Consider the following 27,398-nt stretch of genomic DNA (forward strand, 5'->3'; position numbering starts at 1 on the left):
TGCGTTAACAGGTAGGTATAGAGCAAAGAGATCATACCCTTAGAAGTGTCAGAACGAGAAAGTAAGGATTCAAACCACGGCGTGTGGGGGGGATGCGGAAAGGATTTTTTAAGGAGAGCATGTGTATTCTAGAGGTCGGATAATTGGAGGAAAGTGTGAGCTCTCCCCAGAAGTGGACTAGGCAATACATCCCATTTTAACAGGTCTTTGAGTTTGTATACACTCAGGAGTTTCCAAGCCTCTGAAATGTCTGTTGCTTTCGGGCGAAGTAGGAAGGGAGTTAAATCACCCGGTACAGAGGGAGGTGGGTGGCCAATAAGGGGGACGTCTGCATGGGTTTCCTTAAAAATCTTCGCCACAGCAGCAGATATTTTAAAAGGAATTTCATTACAAGGGGTAAGACCCCATAAACTAGCCCTGAGGCGAGGGCCAAGAGAGCTGAGTTCTAGGGAGACATCTAGCGCGTTAACACCGATGGAGTGTAAGCGGATCCATCTTTTTAGCAGAATCGCCCTATAGTAGGTCAATACGTCCGGCATGCCAAACCCACCAAATTTTTTCGGACGGATGAGTCGATCGTAAGATAGCCTAACCGGTTTAGAACCCCAGAGGAAGGAGGAAAACAAGGATCTAATTTTCCTGAAGTATGAGCGTGGGACGTGAATGGGAATCATATTCATAAGGTAAATGAATTTAGGGAGGACATAGGTGCGAAGCAGATTCTTCTGCCCCATCCAAGATATGTACGGGGTTGAAAGGGCCGAAAGGTAATTTTGTACAGATTTCAATAGCATAACATAATTAGCCTGATATAAAGAGTTGGGATCCTTAGTGATATAGACACCTAGATATTTTAGTTTAGATGGTTGCCAGGTAAATGGTGATTGTCGTTGAATTACTCTAAGTTCTGAAATAGATAATGAAATATTCATTGCTTCGGATTTTGAGTAGTTAATCTTAAAGTTGGATAATTGTCCAAAAGTATCTAACAGTTCTATTATGTGCGGGAAAGAGCGAACATGGTCTGATACAAAAAGCAAGAGATCGTCAGCAAACGCCGCACTATAGTGAGTTTCGGCACCAACTGTGTAGTCTCTGATATCTGGATGGTCTCTAATGGCTTGTAACAAGGTTTCCATAATTAATATAAAAAGGGTAGGGGATAAAGGGCAACCCTGCCTTGTGCCGTTTTTGATAGTGAACGGGTCCGACAGAGTGCCATTAATTCTAATCCTAGCGCTAGGGGTAGAATATAAAGAAAACACAGCTGTAATAAAATCCTGGGGTATGTCAAATCTAGCTAATACTTGGCGCAGGAAGAGCCAGTTAATTCTATCAAATGCCTTCTCAGCATCCGTGCCGAGAAGGACTAATGGCAGTTTGTCACGCTGAGCACACTGGACAATTTGTATTACCCTACAAGAGTTATGGTTACCCTCTCTGCCAGGTATGAACCCACACTGTTCGGGATTTATAAGTTTTGGAAGAAGAGACTGCAAACGGGAGGATAAAATTTTTGCCCAAAGTTTCACATCTACATTTAACAAAGAGATAGGGCGATAGTTTCCGCGCTTCGTAGAGTCTCTACCTTCCTTGGGTAAAATCGTAATGGTTGCCATTAGTGCTTGAGGTGGTAACTTACCCCCCTGTCTAATCTCTTCACACCAAAGAGACAGATAGGGTAACAAAATACAGTCAAATTTTTTATAGTACCCTACTGGGAGTCCATCTGGGCCTGGGGATTTGCCTAGTGGTAAGGAAGCTAAGGTTTTTTGGACTTCTTGTTGGGAGATGGGTTGCGACAGCGCAGACTTCTGATCCTCAGATAGTGAAGGCAGATGCAGTTTCTTCAGGAAACTATCTATCTTATGAACCGTCTCCGGGTTTTCTGGGTCTAGTGCAGGGGATAGATTGTACAGGGATTGATAGAACTCCTGAAATTGTGAAGCTATATCTTCCGTGGAAGAGACAGTCTGACCTCGGTCTGTAGTTATTTTATTAATGAAAGCTGAATCCTTTCGTTTTTTAACAAGTTGTGACATAATTTTATTACCTCTATCTCCGTGGGCATAGTATCTAAATTTGGAGTACTGGTAATGTCTGGCATGCCGGACGTTGAGGTGGTCACGTAGCTGGTTCCGTAAGTCAACCAACTCAGGCTGTGTGGACAAGACTCGGGAGCGCTTTTGTAAGCATTCTAGCGTGTAAATTTTTGCTAATAGCTCATTTAGACGAGCCATTTTCACTCTCTTGACCCTCGCCCCCAGAGCGATCAGCTCCCCACGAATGTAAGCTTTATGTGTTTCCCATGTAATAGCATGGGAAGTATCAGATGCAGGATTTTCGTTAAAAAATCGCTGCAATTTGAGGGACAAGTCTTCTACATGGCGAGGATCATCTAGGAGCGTCTCATTAAGTCTCCAAGCCCATGCTTTGACTGGTAGGTCCTTCAAGGTCATGGATAAAGAAACGGGGGTATGGTCTGAAATGGTGAAAGAGCCTATGTCCACAGCAGTTAAAATAGATAAACATGACTTGGAGACAAATAAATAATCTAAGCGGTGTGAGGAAGAGTGAACTGATGAAACATAAGTATAATCTCTAGAGGATGGGTGGAAAATTCTCCAAGAGTCTACAACCTCGATGTCACCTAGAGCCCTATGTATTCTTGCTAAGGATTTCTGTGAATGCACTGAAGAGAGAGTGGAGGAGTCAAGTGTGGGAGACAGTGCAACATTGAAGTCGCCTCCAATAATGCTAATGCCCTCCGCAAAATCTTTAAATTTAGAAAGCGTCTGGACTATCCAGCAGGATTGTTTAACATTCGGGGCATAGAGGTTTACAAGCGACACTAGCTGGTTGCCCACTTTGCCTTTTACAAACAAAAAACGCCCTTCTGGATCTGCACAAACAACTATAGGTTCGAAAGGGATTGCGTGAGAGATGACAATAGAGACTCCCCTAGACGCCTTAGCATAGCAGCTATGGAACCAGTGCTTAAAATGCTTGATGGGTAATTTAGGCACAGAACTAGATTTGAAGTGGGTTTCCTGAATAAAACAGATATCTGTTTTATATTTTTTCAGTAAAGCTAATAGCTGAGACCGTTTCTGTGGAGTGTTCAGGCCACAAACATTCCACTAAGTAATTTTAACCGAAGCCATATTTGTAAAATATAATAGGAGGCAAATTATTCGTGAGAGCACCAGCTAGTGTCGACGAGTGAGACCCAGGACTATAGGACCTAAAACACAAGGGTAAACAATCCGTAACTTTATACCACAAGAAAACTTGGCGAACAAACAAGCTCAGTATAGAGCTCAGGAGGGGGAAATGGGAAACGGAGAAACACATAGACCATGTCTTTTGCATGATCAACCTGATCGTCGGTACCGCCTGAAGGTACAAATTTAACATTCAGAGGAAAGATGCATAAAAATCACTGAAGATAAGATATCTAACAGAAAACTTAAGCATAGTAACATGTCAAGCCACGTCTAGATAGCAACCAAAATAGATAAATTGAGAACCACATAGAGTGGAAAATGACTAATCAAACCAAACATGCTATGTCGTGGAACGAAAGAAATTCACGGAGGGAGTTTCTTGGTCTTAGCTGGTTTTCCTCTGGATATCTTTGTCCAGCTATCCGGTGCAGGAAGTTTCGGAAAGTCCAGGTGCTGGTCTGTGACCGAGAGCCAGGATGAGATCTGTATAGGATCTATTTCAAGTACTGCCCATGCAGCTGGTAGATCATCTGGTACCCTTATTGTGCAGCGTTTGCCAGCATGTTGAAATTGTAATCCAAATGGGAAAAGCCAGCGGAATAAGATCTTTTTGTCCCGCAAATAGGTGGTTAGAGGTTTGAGAAGGCGCCTTTTGTACAAGGTGGAGGGGGCCAAGTCCTGGAAGAGTGCGATGGATTCACCATCAAGGGTTAAGTCCTTATGTGATCTTGCCGCTCTAAGTATCGCAGCGGTATCAGTATAACAAAGCAAGGCACATATAACATCTCTGGGGGGGTCAGCCGAAGAGGGGGCAGAACGCAGGGCCCTATGAATCCTTTCTATTGAAATGGAGGATGCCTGTTCTTCTCCTAATAAAGTAGTAAAAACTTTCATAGCTGCAGCGGGTAGGTCTTGGTGTAGCACAGATTCAGGAATGCCTTTAAATCTAATGTTCTTACGCCTCCCCCTATTTTCTTGATCCTCAATGCGCTCCAGAGCAATATTAAGTGCATTTAACTGTTGCCTGCAGCAGGTTTCGGTTGCATTGCAAAAAGTTAAAATGGCGGCTTGTGTAGATTCCACTGTTTCAACGCGCCCCCCCATATGTCCCATCTCCGCTTTGATTTCCCCTAGCTACTTCATCACAGGGGTAAGGGCCTGAGACAAAGTTTGGGCCAAAATCTTTTTAAAATAGGTGCGAGATATAGGTGCTGTGTCTCTCCAAATCCCCTAAGTGTTTCTTACTTTTTGGGGTCTCCGGACGCTCCCCGGCTTTGTCCCTCTGCGGCTTGACCATTGCGGCTTCAGTGAAGGCTGTGAGTACCTATATTCAGGCGGTGTGACGGGAGCTCCTCTCTCAAGCGGCCGTCTCGTTCAGCGGTCAGGCTCCGCCCCCCCATTGATAGTATACTTAGTACGGTATAGCTTATGTTCCAAGCTAGTGCACTGGATTCTTTGAGACTAGATATTCTGTTATCTTCACTCATCACTATTTAGCAGAATTGACCTTGGCCGTAAGGGTAATGATTGGTAATATATAGAAGTGGTATGTACCAATTTCTTGTAAGAGAATGGAATACTATTTTGATTTTACATTGCAGTGTACATTTGTTGAATCTTAGATAGAAGGAAAAATAAATTGGTTCTCTAAGACATCCAGCCTGTAGAGTGACAATTTAAGCTAACATAACTGCTAAATTTCTGAAGAACAATCCAAGTCGATTAAGAGTTTAATATTACCTAGCAAACAGCTGTTGGTGTGGTGCAGAATACCAATAAATTGTATCCCTCTGATCAAATAAAGAGCTTAAATTGGAAAGCGAGAAATAACTATCATTGTAGATGTTTATTGTCATGTCAAAGGCTCTTTAAAATGGAGCAAATTGAACAAGTAAAAGACCAGAGAACTTAATGATATTTCTCCTAAGTGAAGACAAAACACTCTACTTTGAATGTAATATATAGGACATAGTCTGCTCTCAACCAAACTGATCAATAAACAAGCACCACATCCCTTTTATTGAAGGAATAATAAAAATGCAAACGCAGACGGCTTTCTATAAAGCATATCCCAACAAATAGGCATTACGTAAAACATATGAGACTATAGGTTCTCCCATAAATAGTAAAATTTCATTTATCTTTAGGATTATTGTTTTCATTATCTTCAAACCCCTAAGGTTGTTCTCTCTTCACTTCCATTTAGATGGTAAATGAATTTCTATATTTATCTAAAGTCAATACAGTCACAGGTTACATTTATTATATGGAAACCATTATACAGTTCAGTATATACTTTGAAACACCAAACTGCCTGGTTTACCTTTTTGTGGTCTGTAGTCCACATTACAATAAATTATATTACATGACAACTATGATGGGTTTCCAAATGGACACAAGTAGTTCCTAATGGATATCACTGACTGATAAGGGGGTCTGTCAGGTTTCCTTCAAGTCACGGCATTCTTTTTTTTTTTTTTTTTTAATGTGGATTGTGAGCCCCACATAGAGCTCACAATGTACATTTTTCCCTATCAGTATGTCTTTGGAATATGGGATGGAAATCCATACAAACACAGAGAGAATATACAAACTCCCTGCAGATGGTTTATTGCCCTTGGCGGGATTTGAACACCAGGACTCCAGCGCTGCAAGGCTGCAGTGCTAACCACTGAGCCACTGTGTGATAGCAAGAATATAACTGCGGACTATGCTGTTCCTGCCATCAAAAAGCAACCGAACCTAAGCAACTGTGCATGAAAAACTTGTTTGACGAATTGGGGCTAACTTATCAAGCTTTGTACACCACTTTTCTGGCATACAAAGCATTATTATTATTATTATTATTATTATTATTATTATTATTTATTTAGCACCATTAATTCCATGGTGCTTTACATTTGGGGGTTACATACAATACACAAAATATACAGGTAGATATAATACTAACAATGACCGACTGGCACAGATGGATAGAGGGCCCTGCCCGCAAGGGCTTACAATCTATGGGGGAAGGGGGTAGAGACAGAAGGAGATGGGGAGACTGTACAGATGGTGGTGTGGTGGTAGTGTTATTGGAGGTTGTAGGCCTTCCTGAATAGGTGAGTCTTCAGGGCCTTCTTGAAGCCTGTGATTGTGGGGGTCAGTCTTATGTGGCGTGGTAAGGAGTTCCAGAGTATGGGGGATGCACGGGAGAAATCTTGGAGACTGTTGTGTGAGGAGCAGATGAGAGCAGAGCGGAGTAGGAGGTCATTGGAGGATCTGAGGTTACGTGTGGGCAGGTAGTGGGAAATTAGTTCAGAGATATATGGAGGGGACAGGTTGTGGATCGCTTTGTATGTTAACGTTAGTAGCTTGAACTCTATTCGCTGGGCAATGGGTAGCCAGTGGAGGGACTTCAGAGGGGAGCAACCGATGAAGATGAAAATATTCATTTTGGCACATTCCAGGGATTTTGTGCAAAATTGTGACCTTTTGCCTTTTATTCCCTTCTTATCACATTTATAAAATATGAACAGAGATGGGCAAGGTCAAGTCAGGCTAGGGTGGGGACGCCTCAGGCTGACAGATCTAGTATGATGTACTCAAAAAAACTATTCTTGAGTTATAGCTGAAATCTATGACTGGTGTAGATTCTCCTAACGCCAGGTTCACACTGTAGGGGACTCCATTCTAGATTCCACTTAAAATTGTCATAGAGATAAGTCCTGCAAGGAAAAACGTCGGAGCCATTATAGTCTGTGAGGTCTGTGAGCTTCTACATGTAACCACTTTTTAAGTGGACAGGGTTTCCGTCTTTCAGGTCCCCATGCAGGCCAGAGGGACGGAAACCTGAATGCTAGTTTGAACATACCCCAAGGTGAAACAGAATTAAGAGTTCATAGTCTTTTAATAATTCTGGTGTATCTACCACCAGTTAAACAAAACATTAAGACTGGCATGCCGATTTTAATAAATTGGCTCTATTGCATTTTAAAAGTCAGTGCCTCTTAAGGCTAAAGCTCCACATTGTGGAAATGCAGCTTTTTTTGTTGCAGATTTTGTTGCATTTTTATGATCTGCACTTGACAGGCTACAGCTCAAAGAAGGACTCCAAAATCTAGTCCCAGAGTCTAGTTATGATAAACCGATATGGTGATATTGTTCCTCCCACCATTCTCCATATATTTGTCTCAATACGTTTCTTTAACTAAAAATCATCAGGAGACAATAAAATTCTTGATAGCACACGATGTGCGGTCAGAACCGCAGTTCTCGGGACCCTGGTGGTGGGTCCCGATACTTCCAGGGGGTCGACCTTCTAGCACCTAGGAACACTCATTGTTAACCCCATGTAGGAGATAGGTGTGGGCTGAAAACAGAAGGCTCTCAATCTCCCTTAGGTATCAGTAGGAGAGTGGACCTGAGAATAGAAGGGTTAATCTATTGGAACATTGGAGCACTACTAGCCTAGGAGACAGTATATCAGAGATAATATTGCTAGGTTATGGTACACAGTAGTTTTATTTGTTATCAATAACATTAGGTGTCTAGAAGTTAATTGAATATATACTCACTAGGCAGTCTTACTCCCAGAATAAGGGGACTACACTCAGATTCCCTAGTGTTTGGAATGTATACCACACTCCTAGAATTTTTTTTATCTTTAACAATAGGGGCCGCCTGCCCTGACCTTTTACTTGATTTTACAATAAAAGTTAAGTTTTAACGTTTGTCTTGAGGACACCCTTTTTTTTTGGTGCTCCTAGATCCGGTGATATTAGCATCAAGATATGTTGATGCAGTCCAGAGATATCGGCATTAGTAGGGAGGACGTAGTAGCTACGTCCTCCGCTACTGATGTGCCACCTTGGGAGGACGTAGAGCTATGTGCTTGACAGTGAAAGGGTTAATAGAGAGGTGGTGAAAGTGGGATTCTCTCTATTCACTCCTGTGGGAGTTACAAATTCAGCCTAGCACTCCAGTGGTCGGACTCAGATTAGAGGTTTATAGCATATTGTTGTGATATGCCGCACATTTCTGTGGTGCGGACAACCCTATTTTAATGTACACATACCAGGTTAGCGTGATACAAAGCTCTACCACTTTAAGAATTGCAATATTGCTGAAATATCACTATGTGAACCCCTTTATGACTGGGCCATTTTCCCTGGTTCATAATTAGACATGTTTTCATATTTTTATGCACCTTCTTCATTTGGATTACTCAAATAACTTTGGCTTCTTTTTCATTGATACACACGGCGTTATGTTTGTCATTATTATTTTTGCATGTTTTTACTTTTTTAATATTCAGAAAAATATACAAAAAGGAAGGGAAATGTATTTTTCATGTTTTTCTTCAATAGGACAAAGAGATCTAAGAGAGAGCCAAACTTGTGATGTCAAGGCATAAGAGAGTTTGTAACAAGAGCGAGTGGTCCACAGTGTCTCAACGGCAGAGTAAAATAAAATCAAAACATATGTACCCCAAAATGGTGAAAAATACGACCGCATATAGCTGTGTTGACAGAAAAATAAAAAGCTATGAATCTTGGAAGGCGTGGAAGGAAAATATGAAAAAAGTTGGCAAACATTATTGTACAAATTACCCTCCATCCTTAAAGGGTTAAAAAATACTTTCTCTTTTTTTTTCTCTTCATTAGCTACATGTTGATGACGAAACCTCACCAGTGGTTATAGTCCCTGAAATTTTGTTTAACAAAATAGTTAAATTTTTCTTAAAATTTGTCTCTTGATCTCTGCAGAACATTATAATAAGTGCACAGAAAGACATGTACGACATATGATCACTTCTGTTGAAATTAAATGCAAAATCATGTAAGGCTATAGTCACATGTTCGCGGATTCGCCCGAACGCTCGTGTGAACCTAGCATAAGAGTGGAAAGAAAGATAGAATTGGCGATGTACTTCCTATAATTTTCCATTATAACACGTTCTTCTTCACTAGCTGCATCTAGAAGATTATCTATATCTATTTCTACTTCTGGCATTTCTTCTTCCTCATAGCCAAATTCCACCCAAATTAATAAACATTATATAATACATTATTTGTACATCAGAATGGAAAAAGCTCTTATTCTTGAAATTTTAGATGTTATTTTGATGACTGAACTAGAATTTTTCTACCAGTCTTTTTTACATTGTTATATAATGAATAATTGTTCAATGCCTAACAACTTTCTAGTGCATAAAATATTCAAGTCACGCCGCTTCTAGAAGCTCCGACCTGATACGCCATAATGGGCATTGATCTGTCACATTAATTATGATGAGTGATGCTAATTACCTTCCCTGACACTTGCATGCTGTTTTCTTGCAGGTTCATGATGGCTTCAGAAATTTTCATATCGATAGGATCCATAACTGACTCGATATTGAATGGTCCCTCCAACCTGTCAGCAACTAGAAGCATAGCATCTGTCAAAACACAAAAACAATCGCAAGTAAAAGAAAGGTCAGCAGCCAAATCTAAACAGCACCACTGAAAGGTCACCATACACACAGAGCTCATTTCCCAGCCATGAATTAATTGCTTCTTGACAATAAATAGATGTCTACACAATATTGCAAACACACCTGACACATCACCATAGACTATCTATAAAGAGCTGGAGATTGATCCTTATTATCATTAAAAGGTTGAATACTTTTAAGCAAATTGTTGACAACTTTCAAACCTACCTGATGACTTTCTCTAATCCAAATAGTTTTCCTATGGGACAATTCATAAAGTGTCCTGTATACATAATATATATATTTGTACATATATCATCATATCATGCATGTATATCAACTAAGAACACACAATATCTTGTGTGATTACAGTTCTTTTCCCTTTTCATATTGCTTAAGCAGTGGTGACAATGGTGGTAAATGAAATCTTTTACAACCGTGCAAAGTTCTGTTTAAAGTGTAACGATTTTTAACTATATTTCGATATATCAATAGTGCATTCAAGGGTTTGATAATATATCTGCTGTGGGGAATGTAGCTCGGTAGAAGCAGTGGTGCGGACCCAAACAGTCAAGACTGGGACACAAAATGTGCAGTAAATGATTTATTTAGAAAGAACAGGAAAACAAATAAACCTTGACTTCAGGTAGAAAATTAACTAAACAACATACAGCCTTAACTTCAGGCAAAAACAAGGTAAATACCTGCTCGTCTGGGCACTAACTAAACAGTAAGGTTAACCTAACTATAAGTGTGGCTTACTACCAGCCACCCAAACAAAACAAACATAACTTAGTCTCACCAGACTCGGGGTTACAGGACAGAACCATACACCTCCTTTTCCTATAAGGAACTGTACTAGGATGCAGGCTCTGCAGCCTTTTTCTGGCTCAGTAATGAGCCAAGGATCTACACCTGGGCTGAGGCCTATTCCAGATCTGCCCTGGACCACACATATGTCAGAAGCCTGGGGCTGATATGTTTGGATTCCAGCACTTTGCCTGTCACCTTCTCACACTAGATATTAAAAATTATTTTGCTTTTTGGATGCCTCTTTCCCCAATATCTAGCTATTACATTTATATGTAACTGATCAGAAACTCTACACTCACTGGAAATCCAGGACAACTATGACACTTAAAAAGCCATCAAAGCTAAGGCTAGGTTGGGACCAGGGCAACCCCCGTGGACCTCTTATCAATAAATATAAATTCTAAATTTAGAATTATATCTTGTTTGGTGAGTTTTACATGGTGGTTTAGACATACAGGGAGACTGGACATTTCCTCTTCCCTCTCTCTCAGAGAGAAGAAAGTTACCTTTCCTGTGTTACCAATACGTTGTCATTGGAGATGAGCGAACAGTAAAATGTTCGAGGTTCGATATTCATTTTGAGTAGCTCCTCAATATTTGACTACTCGAATCGACTATTGAACCCTATTATAGTCTATGGGGGTAAAAAGGGTCGTTTCAGGGGTAGGCAACGTTTGATCAAGTCGGCTCTGCCCAGGCCCGATGCCTGGCAGAGTGAATGAAGAGCTGGAAGACGCCGTGGGAAAGCTGCACGGAGAAGACTTCTAAAGGTAGGAGAAGAACCAGCGTTGATTGGCCGACTGCATAGCAGTTGGCCAATCAATGCTGGTTCTGCATCGAACTTTTACAATCGAATAGCGAGTGGTACTCGATCGAGTACGAGTATTTTGAATACCGTAGTATTCAATCGAATACCTACTCGATCGAGTACTACTCGCTCATCTCTAGTTGTCATAACTTAATTTGTGACATCTTAAGGAGTTGTTGCTCTTTGTCAGCCTATACAGAGATAACAGTACTGTTTGTCATGCCATCAGTTATAATGTGAATTATTTCTATAAGGTAGGTGGACACATACATACATATACTTATACATGAATACACTTAATCGGTTTATATGTGATCAGCAGTGAAATTTCTTTATGTTGCACAAATGTCATTAATTTTTCTTGCAGTTAATATGAAATGAGCTGAAATGAACATCTGGAATAGTTTGCCAAAATTGATGCAATGCAGCAAAGGGCACATTATGGTATGAAAAAATGTCGTGTCATAAATCATAGATTCAATCTCTGTTATAGTGAAATGGACAAAAATCTGTTGTTTTAGAAAATAGTCTCATAAATGTAAATCTATTTTAACCACTTCATGACAGGGACATTTCATGCTTGGACATAATTTAGTTTTTTTTTTTAGTAAATGTAGTTTTGAAGTTTTACAACATTTTTTAGTCGGGATAGTCAAATAATTTTTCGGTAATTTTTCAGTGATACATAAGGCTTCATTTTTATATGGTTTACTTTTTTTAATATCCAAGGAAATGTGAAAAAGGGGAAGGGGTAAACAGGTCTGTTTTTTTAATTTTATTTGTTTTTAATATCACAAAGTGCTACAATTTTTTTTAAATAGCCTTCACTGTCCATCACAGAAATTTTAGTGTTTGCGACATTAAGTTTTGTGTCACTTGGGTGAGACTAGAACCTGTTATGTGGATGTGGTGCTGTTTTTTAATTTATTTTTTGTGTTAATTTTTCTATTAAAAATATTATTTCTATTTATTTATTTATTTACTTATTTTTTTAAGACGTGACTCCTATAGACCTTTAGTGGAGAATATTGACATGACATTTTTTTTTGCTGATTTCCCCTGTAACTATCTGTGAATCAGAGATTAGCTTTCCCTTTTATAACCACCTTAGAAAACTAAAAATCGAACTGTAATAAGTGGGCAGAATGGAAATTAACATGGCCTGATTATGCCTTGGCCTGACAAATTTATTATAACATAGATATAAACCGATGTAAGTTATAGCTGAAAACTACTGTAGTTCCAACCAGTGAAGGGTTCAGTTCCGGTGCATGGGGAACCCATGTAATACATCTGAATTATTAAAATGTCAGAGCCAATAAACATAGGGATTAAAACCATGGGCCAAAGTGCAAATCTTGATAAATTGGTCTCAATGAGTTCTGCAGTACTTCAGAGCATTTCTTCATCTGCGACACGATTTACTGTGATATAGTAATATTAGTGTGATGTGATTCAAGCATTTCAAGCAATCTCTTTTAACCTTTGATTTGAATAAAGTGGAATACTAATCTGTATATGAAGAATTTTATTTGTTTTTGTATTGAAATTTTCATTTTGTTGCTCTATATATGCCAATTATTAGCTGTGATAACTACATGGGCTTTTCCCATTTCCATGTTTCAGCAGCTTTGCCTGCTGTTTCTTCTTCTCACTTCCTGTATTTTTCAGCAAATTGGTGGGAGTCAGCTTTGACTGTGGACTGATTGTTGTGCAGGCAGAGCTGTAAATAAGAGTTAGAGCACTCAGTCCCACCAGAGAGCACTGACTCATGTAATCTGCCCTGTCATATCACATAGGCCGTGCTTCAAGGAATGTGTAAACAATGGGAGGAATAATTTCACATAGCAGGCAAGCAAAGGAAAATGTATTTAGGAAAATGCTTTAATTTACATAAGCTAGCAGTATAGATAGGATCCTTGAGATGAGAATACCACTTTAAACTGATAATTATGGCAAATGTGCTGCCTTGTATATGCTGTATTTCACTTTTGTTATCTGTGCAAAAGCAGAATTTGTTACCAAAGTCCAGCGTTTCCCTATCTGTCACAAGAGCTGAATGAATAATTAGTCATTTAAAATTCTGACGTACTGTGTTTGCATAATTTAAGGTTTTGTTTTATATGGACAATAGTGATAAATACTATTTTTATGCTTTGTAAGTTTAAGTTCACACCTTCACTTGTTTTTTTTTTTTTTTGTTCTTGTTCCATTAAAAATTATTAGAATCTTTTCCTCCACAAACCTCTACACACTGCTTTCTCTGCATTGCTCTAAACATTCTCCACATCTCACAGCTTACAATGTAAGAAACGCCTACTATCTATTTCTGGCTGCTTGTGTAGTTACAGATGGGATACTATTCACAGACAACAAGCAGTTTTCCTTACAATGGTCATAGATTGCTTTTTTCCTGTGTCAGGAATATTTCTAGCTTCATCGTGCCTGCATGTATACAGCCTGTATTTGCAGCTCTGTATTCCCAGATCTTCTGGGCTTTTCTCAGCTATGTTTAGCTGTTTTACAGTTACTTATGAAAGAATTAGGCTAAATTCATATTTGTGTTGGAAATTCCACTTGAGATTCCATTACAAGGTCCATTTGAAAATGGCAGACAAAAAAGTCCTGCGCACACAGTTTTTTCATCTGCTGCTTTCAGTTTAAAAACAATGGAAACCTGATGGACCCCATTATAGTCAATGCAGACTATCAGGTTCCATGTGTAAATGCTATTTTATTGGTCGACCTGTCCATTATTCTGGCCTTCAACAGATCAGAACAACAGACAGCCAATGCTAGTGTCAGCCTAGTGTAACATGTAAATAAACCAGTAGTAGTTAGAATGGATAAGGGAGGAGGTAGAATGCTCCTTATCATACATGCCCCCTACCTTAGAGACAAATTTACAATGTGCTTCAGCCATCATGGGGATATTTGCGGCAGAAAATATGATAGGACACCCTATATGAAGGCTTGTACAGTCATAGAAAATACTGACCAAAAAGACCCTGCAGATATTTAAACTTTTCATGAAAACTCAGGTATCCTTTAAATGGAGTGATATTAAAAGAGAGGAAGCAAAAACATTGCACACAAATGTACTCCAGTAATAAAATAATCAAACAATATGTTACATTAAATCAATTCATTAATGACTATGTTAACTCACCAGATGTTCACCTGAGCTTCGGATTACAGCGCACATCTCACTAAGGAGATGACAATTAACAATTTTGACAAAGATTGCAGAGCCTGCCTGAATATTCCCAGGAGTAGATTTTCTACTTGACATAAATGTCATACACGATGTACAGTAAGCATCTAAAGAATGCAATAAAGCTATTCTGGTACAAAATACTGTACATTGTAAGGTTATAGAATACAGCTTCAATTAAAAATAAATGGGCTAAATATCAAATAAAAGATTATATACGGAAAAATAACAATGAACACTATATTGTAAATTGGAAAGTTATTAGAAGTCACCAAAAATTCCTTTGAATCATATTACTAAAACAAGATGGACTGCAGCTCAAAGAGATGTCAGATTACATAGAACTCTATAGAGAAGGGAGGGGGAGGAGCAGCAGGAGCCTAGAACGATTGATAGAAACAGACATCTTCCCACCCATTAGCTTCCGTACATCTGAAAATTGTTGTGTGCAGTTGGGAAAACTGCTAAAATAAAATGACCAGAAACAGTTTTATTCCTTGTCTTCACACAATGTACTATTAATTTATGCACAGTTGTTATATATTTTCCTTACAAATATTTTAATAGTCTGATGTACTGGTTTTTTGGCTATATTAGGGGGTGTTCACACTACCGTTGGTAGTTTTGTACAGAGGAATGGTCCAAAATACCTTCAACCAGGATCCAGGAACTGATTAAAAGCTACAGGAAGCGACTAGAGGCTGTTATCTTTGCAAAAGGAGGATATACTAAATATTAATGTCACTTTTCTGTTGAGGTGCCCATACTTTTGCACCGGTCAAATTTTGGTTTAATGCATATTGCACATTTTCTGTTAGTACAATAAACCTCATTTCAATCCTGGAATATTACTGTGTCCATCAGTTATTAGATATATCAAACTGAAATGGCTGTTATAAACACCAAAATATTTAGAACTAAAAATGATTAAGATTAACAGGGGTGCCCAAACTTTTTCATAGGACTGTAACTGGAGTGATGTGATCAGCTGTATACTCTGTCACTATGGGAAGGGAATCTTAATTCCTATACAGTATGTTTTTTATTCCTATTGGTTATCTCTTCATCCTAAACATTGAAAAGCAACAGTTTCTCAGACTTATAAAGTACAGAACAAGATGGTCCAAAATCCATTAACTAAAGGTGACTGTAGCAACCTCATTCTTTCCCCTTGGAAAACAAGACCACATGCTACCCTGTGAACATCTCAATAATCCAGGTATTGCCAGACTTCTCTCAACAGGTACAAAGTTTTTGTTAACTTTATTTCATTTAAAGAAATCATGGTAATGGAATCCCATGAATTTATTACAGCGATTGCATGAAGAAATGTCCACATTTAAGCCTTCGTTATAACTGTTGTATCTAATTGTCCGGTATTTGTCACTGTATTATAGCTATTGATGATAGATCAAGTCTCCTGGGCAGGGGCAAATACAATAGTAAAAAATGAAAACAGTTAAAAAAAAAAAAATGGATTAACCCCCCCAAAAAACAATAAACATTCAAATTGCCCCTGTTCCCTAGAATACATATAAAAGTAAACCCTGTAAAAACCTGTAAGATAGGGTTCACACTACCATTGGTGTCTGCTCAGAAGTAGAGATGAGCGAACAGTGTTCTATCGAACTCATGTTCGATCGGATATTAGGCTGTTCGGCATGTTCGAATCGAACACCGCGTGGTAAAGTGCGCCATTACTCGATTCCCCTCCCACCTTCCCTGGCGCCTTTTTTGCTCCAATAACAGCGCAGGGTAGGTGGGACAGGAACTACGACACCGGTGACGTTGAAAAAAGTAGGCAAAACCCATTGGCTGCCGAAAACATGTGACCTCTAATTTAAAAGAACAGCGACGCCCAGCTTCGCGTCATTCTGAGCTTGCAATTCACCGGGGACGGAGGTTTCCGTCCAGTTAGCTAGGGCTTAGATTCTGGGTAGGCAGGGACAGGCTAGGATAGGAAGGAGAAGACAACCACAACAGCTCTTATAAGAGCTAAATTCCAGGGAGAAGCTTGTCAGTGTAACGTGGCACTGACAGGCTCAATCGCCGCAACCCAGCTTTCCCAGGATCCTGAATGGAATACACTGACAGTGTATTCCCGTATACCCCATATATACACCCCAAATCCCCGTTCCAACGGTGTGCCCCCCCACCTTCACCCCAGAAATACCCTGCAAGTCCCCTAGCAATAGAATTGGGGCTATATACACCCACTATTTTTGCTACTGCCATATAGTGCCATTGTCTGACTGGGAATTCAAAGAATATATTGGGGTTACAAATACCCAAATTTCTTGCTACTGGTATATAGTGCCATTGTCTGACTGGGAATTCAAAGAATATATTGGGGTTATAAATACCCTCATTTCTTGCTACTGGTATATAGTGCCATTGTCTGACTGGGAATTCAAAGAATATATTGGGGTTATAAATACCCTCATTTCTTGCTACTGGTATATAGTGCCATTGTCTGACTGGGAATTCAAAGAATATATTGGGGTTATAAATACCCTCATTTCTTGCTACTGGTATATAGTGCCATTGTCTGACTGGGAATTCAAAGAATATATTGGGGTTACAAATACCCTCATTTCTTGCTACTGGTATATAGTGCCATTGTCTGACTGGTATTTCAAAGAATATATTGGGGTTACGTGCACCCACAATTTTTGCTACTGGTATATAGTGCCATTGTCTCACTGGGAATTCAAAGAATATATTGGGGTTACAAATAACCTCATTTCTTGCTACTGGTATATAGTGCCATTGTCTGACTGGGAATTCAAAAAATATATTTTGTTGTTACAAATACCCTCATTTCTTGCTACTGCCATATAGTGCCAGTTTCTGACTGGGAATTCAAAGAATATATTGGGGTTACAAATACCCTCATTTCTTGCTACTGCCATATAGTGCCAGTTTCTGACTGGTAATTCAAAGAATATATTGGGGTTACGTGCACCCACAATTTTTGCTACTGGTATATAGTGCCATTGTCTGACTGGGAATTCAAAGAATATATTGGGGTTACAAATACCCTCATTTCTTGCTACTGGTATATAGTGCCAGTTTCTGACTGGTAATTCAAAGAATATATTGGGGTTATAAATACCCTCATTTCTTGCTACTGCCATATAGTGCCAGTTTCTGACTGGGAATTCAAAGAATATATTGGGGTTATAAATGCCCTCATTTCTTGCTACTGGTATATAGTGCCATTGTCTGACTGGGAATTCAAAGAATATATTGGGGTTATAAATACCCTCATTTCTTGCTACTGGTATATAGTGCCATTGTCTGACTGGGAATTCAAAGAATATATTGGGGTTACAAATACCCTCATTTCTTGCTACTGGTATATAGTGCCATTATCTGACTGGGAATTCAAAGAATATATTGGGGTTACGTGCACCCACAATTTTTGCTACTGGTATATAGTGCCATTGTCTGACTGGGAATTCAAAGAATATATTGGGGTTACAAATACCCTCATTTCTTGCTACTGCCATATAGTGCCAGTTTCTGACTGGGAATTCAAAGAATATATTGGGGTTACAAATACCCTCATTTCTTGCTACTGCCATATAGTGCCAGTTTCTGACTGGGAATTCAAAGAATATATTGGGGTTACGTGCACCCACAATTTTTGCTACTGGTATATAGTGCCATTGTCTGACTGGGAATTCAAAGAATATATTGGGGTTACAAATACCCTAATTTCTTGCTACTGCCATATAGTGCCAGTTTCTGACTGGTAATTCAAAGAATATATTGGGGTTACGTGCACCCACAATTTTTGCTACTGGTATATAGTGCCATTGTCTGACTGGGAATTCAAAGAATATATTGGGGTTACAAATACCCTCATTTCTTGCTACTGCCATATAGTGCCAGTTTCTGACTGGTAATTCAAAGAATATATTGGGGTTATAAATACCCTCATTTCTTGCTACTGCCATATAGTGCCAGTTTCTGACTGGGAATTCAAAGAATATATGGGGGTTATAAATACCCTCATTTCTTGCTACTGGTATATAGTGCCATTGTCTGACTGGGAATTCAAAGAATATATTGGGGTTACAAATACCCTCATTTCTTGCTACTGCCATATAGTGCCAGTTTCTAACTGGTAATTCAAAGAATATATTGGGGTTACGTGCACCCACAATTTTTGCTACTGGTATATAGTGCCATTGTCTGACTGGGAATTCAAAGAATATATTGGGGTTATAAATACCCTCATTTCTTGCTACTGGTATATAGTGCCATTGTCTGACTGGGAATTCAAAGAATGTATTGGGGTTACAAATACCCTCATTTCTTGCTACTGGTATATAGTGCCAGTTTCTGACTGGTAATTCAAAGAATATATTGGGGTTACAAATACCCTCATTTCTTGCTACTGCCATATAGTGCCAGTTTCTGACTGGTAATTCAAAGAATATATTGGGGTTACGTGCACCCACAATTTTTGCTACTGGTATATAGTGCCATTGTCTGACTGGGAATTCAAAGAATATATTGGGGTTACAAATACCCTCATTTCTTGCTACTGCCATATAGTGCCAGTTTCTGACTGGTAATTCAAAGAATATATTGGGGTTATAAATACCCTCATTTCTTGCTACTGCCATATAGTGCCAGTTTCTGACTGGGAATTCAAAGAATATATTGGGGTTATAAATACCCTCATTTCTTGCTACTGGTATATAGTGCCATTGTCTGTCTGGGAATTCAAAGAATATATTGGGGTTACAAATACCCTCATTTCTTGCTACTGGTATATAGTGCCAGTTTCTGACTGGTAATTCAAAGAATATATTGGGGTTATAAATACCCTCATTTCTTGCTACTGCCATATAGTGCCAGTTTCTGACTGGGAATTCAAAGAATATATTGGGGTTATAAATACCCTCATTTCTTGCTACTGGTATATAGTGCCATTGTCTGACTGGGAATTCAAAGAATATATTGGGGTTATAAATACCCTCATTTCTTGCTACTGGTATATAGTGCCATTGTCTGACTGGGAATTCAAAGAATATATTGGGGTTACAAATACCCTAATTTCTTGCTACTGGTATATAGTGCCATTGTCTGACTGGGAATTCAAAGAATATATTGGGGTTACGTGCACCCACAATTTTTGCTACTGGTATATAGTGCCATTGTCTGACTGGGAATTCAAAGAATATATTGGGGTTACAAATACCCTCATTTCTTGCTACTGCCATATAGTGCCAGTTTCTGACTGGTAATTCAAAGAATATATTGGGGTTACGTGCACCCACAATTTTTGCTACTGGTATATAGTGCCATTGTCTGACTGGGAATTCAAAGAATATATTGGGGTTACAAATACCCTAATTTCTTGCTATTGGTATATAGTGCCATTGTCTGACTGGGAATTCAAAGAATATATTGGGGTTACTTGCACCCACAATTTTTGCTACTGGTATATAGTGCCACTGTCTGACTGGGAATTCAAAGAATATATTGGGGTTACAAATACCCTCATTTCTTGCTACTGCCATATAGTGCCAGTTTCTGACTGGGAATTCAAAGAATATATTGGGGTTACGTGCACCCACAATTTTTGCTACTGGTATATAGTGCCATTGTCTGACTGGGAATTCAAAGAATATATTGGGGTTACAAATACCCTAATTTCTTGCTACTGCCATATAGTGCCAGTTTCTGACTGGTAATTCAAAGAATATATTGGGGTTACGTGCACCCACAATTTTTGCTACTGGTATATAGTGCCATTGTCTGACTGGGAATTCAAAGAATATATTGGGGTTACAAATACCCTCATTTCTTGCTACTGCCATATAGTGCCAGTTTCTGACTGGTAATTCAAAGAATATATTGGGGTTATAAATACCCTCATTTCTTGCTACTGCCATATAGTGCCAGTTTCTGACTGGGAATTCAAAGAATATATGGGGGTTATAAATACCCTCATTTCTTGCTACTGGTATATAGTGCCATTGTCTGACTGGGAATTCAAAGAATATATTGGGGTTACAAATACCCTCATTTCTTGCTACTGCCATATAGTGCCAGTTTCTAACTGGTAATTCAAAGAATATATTGGGGTTACGTGCACCCACAATTTTTGCTACTGGTATATAGTGCCATTGTCTGACTGGGAATTCAAAGAATATATTGGGGTTATAAATACCCTCATTTCTTGCTACTGGTATATAGTGCCATTGTCTGACTGGGAATTCAAAGAATGTATTGGGGTTACAAATACCCTCATTTCTTGCTACTGGTATATAGTGCCAGTTTCTGACTGGTAATTCAAAGAATATATTGGGGTTACAAATACCCTCATTTCTTGCTACTGCCATATAGTGCCAGTTTCTGACTGGTAATTCAAAGAATATATTGGGGTTACGTGCACCCACAATTTTTGCTACTGGTATATAGTGCCATTGTCTGACTGGGAATTCAAAGAATATATTGGGGTTACAAATACCCTCATTTCTTGCTACTGCCATATAGTGCCAGTTTCTGACTGGTAATTCAAAGAATATATTGGGGTTATAAATACCCTCATTTCTTGCTACTGCCATATAGTGCCAGTTTCTGACTGGGAATTCAAAGAATATATTGGGGTTATAAATACCCTCATTTCTTGCTACTGGTATATAGTGCCATTGTCTGTCTGGGAATTCAAAGAATATATTGGGGTTACAAATACCCTCATTTCTTGCTACTGCCATATAGTGCCAGTTTCTAACTGGTAATTCAAAGAATATATTGGGGTTACGTGCACCCACAATTTTTGCTACTGGTATATAGTGCCATTGTCTGACTGGGAATTCAAAGAATATATTGGGGTTACAAATACCCTCATTTCTTGCTACTGGTATATAGTGCCAGTTTCTGACTGGTAATTCAAAGAATATATTGGGGTTATAAATACCCTCATTTCTTGCTACTGCCATATAGTGCCAGTTTCTGACTTGGAATTCAAAGAATATATTGGGGTTATAAATACCCTCATTTCTTGCTACTGGTATATAGTGCCATTGTCTGACTGGGAATTCAAAGAATATATTGGGGTTACAAATACCCTCATTTCTTGCTACTGGTATATAGTGCCAGTTTCTGACTGGTAATTCAAAGAATATATTGGGGTTATAAATACCCTCATTTCTTGCTACTGCCATATAGTGCCAGTTTCTGACTGGGAATTCAAAGAATATATTGGGGTTATAAATACCCTCATTTCTTGCTACTGCCATATAGTGCCAGTTTCTGACTGGTAATTCAAAGAATATATTGGGGTTACGTGCACCCACAATTTTTGCTACTGGTATATAGTGCCAGTTTCTAACTGGGAATTCAAAATGCGCAAGGCTCCCGGAAAGGGACGTGGACGAGGCCGTGGGCGAGGTCGGGGGAATGGTTCTGGGGAGCAAGGTAGCAGTGAAGCCACAGGGCGTCCCGTGCCTACTCCTGTGGGGCAGCAAGCATTGCGCCACTCCACAGTGCCAGGGTTGCTTGCCACATTAACTAAACTGCAGGGTACAAACCTTAGTAGGCCCGAGAACCAGGAACAGGTCTTGCAATGGCTGTCAGAGAACGCTTACAGCACATTGTCCAGCAGCCAGTCAGACTCTGCCTCCTCTCCTCCTATTACCCAACAGTCTTGTCCTCCTTCCTCCCAAAATTCCCAAGCTTCACAGAACAATAACCCCAACTGTCCCTGCTCCCCAGAGCTGTTCTCCGCTCCTTTCATTGTCCCTCAACCTGCCTCTCCACGTCACGATTCCACGAACCTAACAGAGGAGCATCTGTGTCCAGATGCTCAAACACTAGAGTCTCCTCCATCTCCGTTCGATTTGGTGGTGGATGACCAGCAACCCACCCTCATCGACGATGATGTGACGCAGTTGCCGTCAGGGCATCCAGTTGACCGGTGCATTGTGCGGGAGGAGGAGATGAGACAGGAGTTGGAAGAGGAAGTGGTGGATGATGAGGACACTGACCCGACCTGGACAGGGGGGATGTCAAGCGGGGAAAGTAGTGTGGATGTTGAGGCAGGTGCAGCACCAAAAAGGGTAGCTAGAGGCAGAGGTCAGCAGCTTAGGCGAAGCCAGGCCACACCCGGATGCATCCCAAGATGTTCCAGTTCGTACCCAGCCCCGAAAAACTCCCACCTCGAGGGCACGTTTCTCGAAGGTGTGGAGTTTTTTCAAGGAATGCGCCGAGGACAGATATAGTGTTGTCTGCACAATTTGCCTCTCGAAATTGATTAGGGGCTCTGAGAAGAGCAACCTGTCCACCACTTCAATGCGCCGTCATTTGGAATCCAAGCACTGGAATCAGCGGCAAAGGCCGCCTGCCGTTCACGCCACTGCCACTGCCTCTGCCACTGCCACTGCTGACTGTGCTGGCGATGCACTCCAGAGGACGAGCCAGGACACCACTTCATCTGCCTCCGCCACTTTGTTGACTTCTCCCTCATCCTCCCCTGTTCCTGTCTTATCTCCTTCTCCTGCACCATCAAAGGCACCATCAGGCGCTTCTTTACAACAACCCACCATCTCTCAGACATTGGAGCGGCGGCAGAAATACACTGCTAACCACCCACGCGCGCAAGCCTTGAACGCCAACATCGCTAAACTGCTGGCCCAGGAGATGTTGGCGTTCCGGCTTGTTGAAACTCCCGCCTTCCTGGACCTGATGGCAACTGCGGCACCTCGCTATGCCGTCCCTAGCCGTCACTACTTCTCCCGGTGTGCCGTCCCCGCCTTGCACCAGCACATGTCACTCAACATCAGGCGGGCCCTTAGTTCCGCGCTTTGCACAAAGGTCCACTTGACCACCGACGCGTGGACAAGTGCATGCGGACAGGGACGCTACATTTCACTGACGGCACACTGGGTGAATGTAGTTGAGGCTGGGACTGCTTCCCAAACTGGCCCGGTGTACCTCGTCTCCCCGCCTAACATTCCTGGCAGGGACACGAGAAGAACACCCCCCTCCTCCTCCTCCTCCTCCGCCACCGCCTCCTCCTCCGCTGTTAGATTGACCCCAGCTACGAGTTGGAAACGTTGCAGCACTGGCGTTGGTAGACGTCAGCAGGCTGTGCTGAAGCTGATCAGCTTGGGGGACAGACAGCACACTGCCTCCGAGGTGAGGGATGCCCTCTTCGATGAGACGGCAATATGGTTTGAGCCGCTGCACCTGGGCCCAGGCATGGTCGTTTGTGATAACGGCCGGAACCTGGTAGCAGCTCTGGAGCTTGCCGGACTCCAACATGTTCCATGCCTGGCCCACGTCTTCAACCTAGTGGTGCAACGTTTCCTAAAGAGCTACCCCAATGTTCCAGAGCTACTGGTGAAAGTGCGGCGCATGTGCGCCCACTTTCGCAAGTCGACAGTAGCCGCTGCTAGCTTAAAATCTCTCCAGCAACGCCTGCATGTGCCACAACACCGGCTTTTGTGCGACGTCCCCACACGCTGGAACTCAACGTTTCAGATGTTGAATAGAGTGGTTGAGCAGCAGAGACCTTTGATGGAATACCAGCTACAAAACCCTAGGGTGCCACAAAGTCAGCTGCCTCAGTTTCACATCCATGAGTGGCCATGGATGAGAGACCTTTGTGACATCCTACGGGTCTTTGAGGAGTCCACAAGGAGGGTGAGCTCTGAGGATGCGATGGTGAGCCTTACAATCCCGCTCTTGAGTGTTCTGAGAGAATCCCTGATTGACATCAGGGATAACTCAGATCACACAGAGGAGTTAGGGATAACATCCGATCCGTCACAGCTGGAGAGTAGGTCCACACATCTGTCCGCTTCATCGCGTTTAATGGAGGAGGAGGAGGAGGAGGAGGAGGAGGAGGAAGAAGAGTTGTCCGATGATGTGATGGTGATACAGGAGGCTTCCGGGCAACTTCGAATCGTCCCATTGTTGCAGCGCGGATGGGTAGACATGGAGGATGAGGAGGAAATGGAGATTGAACTTTCCGGTGGGGCCAGAGGAGTCATGCCAACTAACACTGTGGCAGACATGGCTGAGTTCATGTTGGGGTGCTTTACAACCGACAAGCGTATTGTCAAAATCATGGAGGACAACCAGTACTGGATCTTTGCTATCCTTGACCCCCGGTATAAAAACAACATCTTGTCTTTTATTCCGGTAGAGGGGAGGGCCAATCGCATCAATGCTTGCCACAGGCAATTGGTGCAGAATATGATGGAGATGTTTCCAGCATGTGACGTTGGCGGCAGGGAGGGCAGTTCCTCCAGTAGGCAACCAAGTTCTCACCGGTCCACACAAACGAGGGGCACACTGTCTAAGGTCTGGGACACCTTGATGGCACCCCCTCGCCAAAGTGCCGCCACGGAGGGTCCTAGTGTCACCAGGCGTGAGAAGTATAGGCGCATGTTGCGGGAATACCTTTCCGACCACAGCCCTGTCCTCTCCGACCCCTCTGCGCCCTACACGTATTGGGTGTCGAAGTTGGACCTGTGGCTTGAACTTGCCCTATATGCCTTGGAGGTGCTGTCCTGTCCTGCCGCCAGCGTCCTATCTGAGAGGGTGTTCAGTGAGGCCGGTGGCATCATCACTGACAAGCGCACCCGTCTGTCAGCTGAGAGTGCCGACCGGCTCACTTTGATAAAAATGAACCACCACTGGATAGAGCCTTCATTTTTGTGCCCACCTGTGTAAAGCACCCCAACATGAAACTCCATGTCTGTACTCAACCTCTCCAATTCCTCCGCATCCTCATACTCATCCACCATAAGCGTTGCACAATTCTTCTAATACTAGGCTCCCTCCACCCTGATTTCCCCCAACTCTGCTGGTTAGAGGCTCCCTCCACCCTGATTTCCACCAACTCTGCTGGTTAGAGGCTCCCTCCACCCTGCTTTCCCACAACTCTGCTGGTTAGAGGCTCCCTCCACCCTGCTTTCCCACAACTCTGCTGGTTAGAGGCTCCCTCCACCCTGCTTTCCCACAACTCTGCTGGTTAGAGGCTCCCTCCACCCTGATTTCCACCAACTCTGCTGGTTAGAGGCTCCCTCCACCCTGATTTCCACCAACTCTGCTGGTTAGAGGCTCCCTCCACCCTGCTTTCCCACAACTCTGCTGGTTAGAGGCTCCCTCCACCCTGATTTCCACCAACTCTGCTGGTTAGAGGCTCCCTCCACCCTGTTTTCCCACAACTCTGCTGGTTAGAGGCTCCCTCCACCATGAATTGGTCCAAACTGGGCTGTTTAGAGGCTCCCTCCACCATGAATTGGTCCAAACTGGGGTTTTTAGAGGCTCCCTCCATCATGAATTGGTCCAAACTGGGCTGTTTAGAGGCTCCCTCCACCATGAATTGGTCCAAACTGGGCTGTTTAGAGGCTCCCTCCATCATGAATTGGTCCAAACTGGGGTTTTAGAGGCTCCCTCCACCATTAATTGGTCCAAACTGGGGTTTTTAGAGGCTCCCTCCACCATGAATTTGCCCAAACTGGGGTGTTTAGAGGCTCCCTCCACCCTGATTTCCACCAACTCTGCTGGTTAGAGGCTCCCTCCACCCTGCTTTCCCACAACTCTGCTGGTTAGAGGCTCCCTCCACCCTGCTTTCCCACAACTCTGCTGGTTAGAGGCTCCCTCCACCCTGCTTTCCCACAACTCTGCTGGTTAGAGGCTCCCTCCACCCTGATTTCCACCAACTCTGCTGGTTAGAGGCTCCCTCCACCCTGATTTCCACCAACTCTGCTGGTTAGAGGCTCCCTCCACCCTGCTTTCCCACAACTCTGCTGGTTAGAGGCTCCCTCCACCCTGATTTCCACCAACTCTGCTGGTTAGAGGCTCCCTCCACCCTGTTTTCCCACAACTCTGCTGGTTAGAGGCTCCCTCCACCATGAATTGGTCCAAACTGGGCTGTTTAGAGGCTCCCTCCACCATGAATTGGTCCAAACTGGGGTTTTTAGAGGCTCCCTCCACCATGAATTGGTCCAAACTGGGCTGTTTAGAGGCTCCCTCCACCATGAATTGGTCCAAACTGGGCTGTTTAGAGGCTCCCTCCATCATGAATTGGTCCAAACTGGGGTTTTAGAGGCTCCCTCCACCATGAATTGGTCCAAACTGGGGTTTTTAGAGGCTCCCTCCACCATGAATTTGCCCAAACTGGGGTGTTTAGAGGCTCCCTCCACCATGAATTTGCCCCAACTCTGCTGGTTAGAGGCTCAATCCACCCTGATTTTAAAAACAAATGTTGGTGCCAACCTCAACTTACTACAAGGGCCAAATTCACTGCTGGTGACAAGCTCTCCTCACTGCAAGTGCCAAATACACATGTTTCAAGGTGTTTTCCTACTGTCAGAGAGGTGGTATTGAGTGTGTAAAGTGTGTAGTTGTTAGGCTGTGATGTTGGGGTAATAGAGGGTCTTTGGTGTGTTAGATGCCCCCAGACATGCTTCCCCTGCTGTCCCAGTGTCATTCCAGAGGTGTTGGCATCATTTCCTGGGGTGTCATAGTGGACTTGGTGACCCTCCAGACACGGATTTGGGTTTCCCCCTTAACGAGTATCTGTTCCCCATAGACTATAATGGGGTTTGAAACCCGTTCGAACACACGAACATTGAGCGGCTGTTCGAATCGAATTTCGAACCTCGAACATTTTAGTGTTCGCTCATCTCTACTCAGAAGGTGTCCATTTAAAAAAAAAAACAAAACAACAACAACACACACCTATCATAACGAACACAAATGGACAGTAAGTGATGGCTATCAGTTACTATCCGTTAGAAGTCCGTTGCCCATAGACTTTAATGTTAAAAAATAAACTGCATCCTGTATGTAGGATTTTTTTTGTCCCCTTGAAAAAACAGACATGAGTGTAAACGGACACAA

At 41.9% G+C, this 27,398-nt stretch overlaps 1 protein-coding gene across 1 annotated transcript in view; it reads right to left on the bottom strand.

Annotated features, from left to right (window-relative positions):
- Nucleotides 1–27,398, bottom strand: part of GPC6 (glypican 6) — a 552,892-nt gene that overhangs the window by 60,452 nt on the left and 465,042 nt on the right. Inside the window, exon 5 of the mRNA XM_075265383.1 lies at nucleotides 9,518–9,648. Within this exon, the coding sequence (XP_075121484.1) occupies nucleotides 9,518–9,648 (131 nt within the window). The remainder of the gene's footprint in view (nucleotides 1–9,517; nucleotides 9,649–27,398) is intronic.

Source organism: Leptodactylus fuscus, chromosome 2, assembly GCF_031893055.1.
Source record: "Leptodactylus fuscus isolate aLepFus1 chromosome 2, aLepFus1.hap2, whole genome shotgun sequence".
NCBI classification, from domain to species: domain Eukaryota; kingdom Metazoa; phylum Chordata; class Amphibia; order Anura; family Leptodactylidae; genus Leptodactylus; species Leptodactylus fuscus.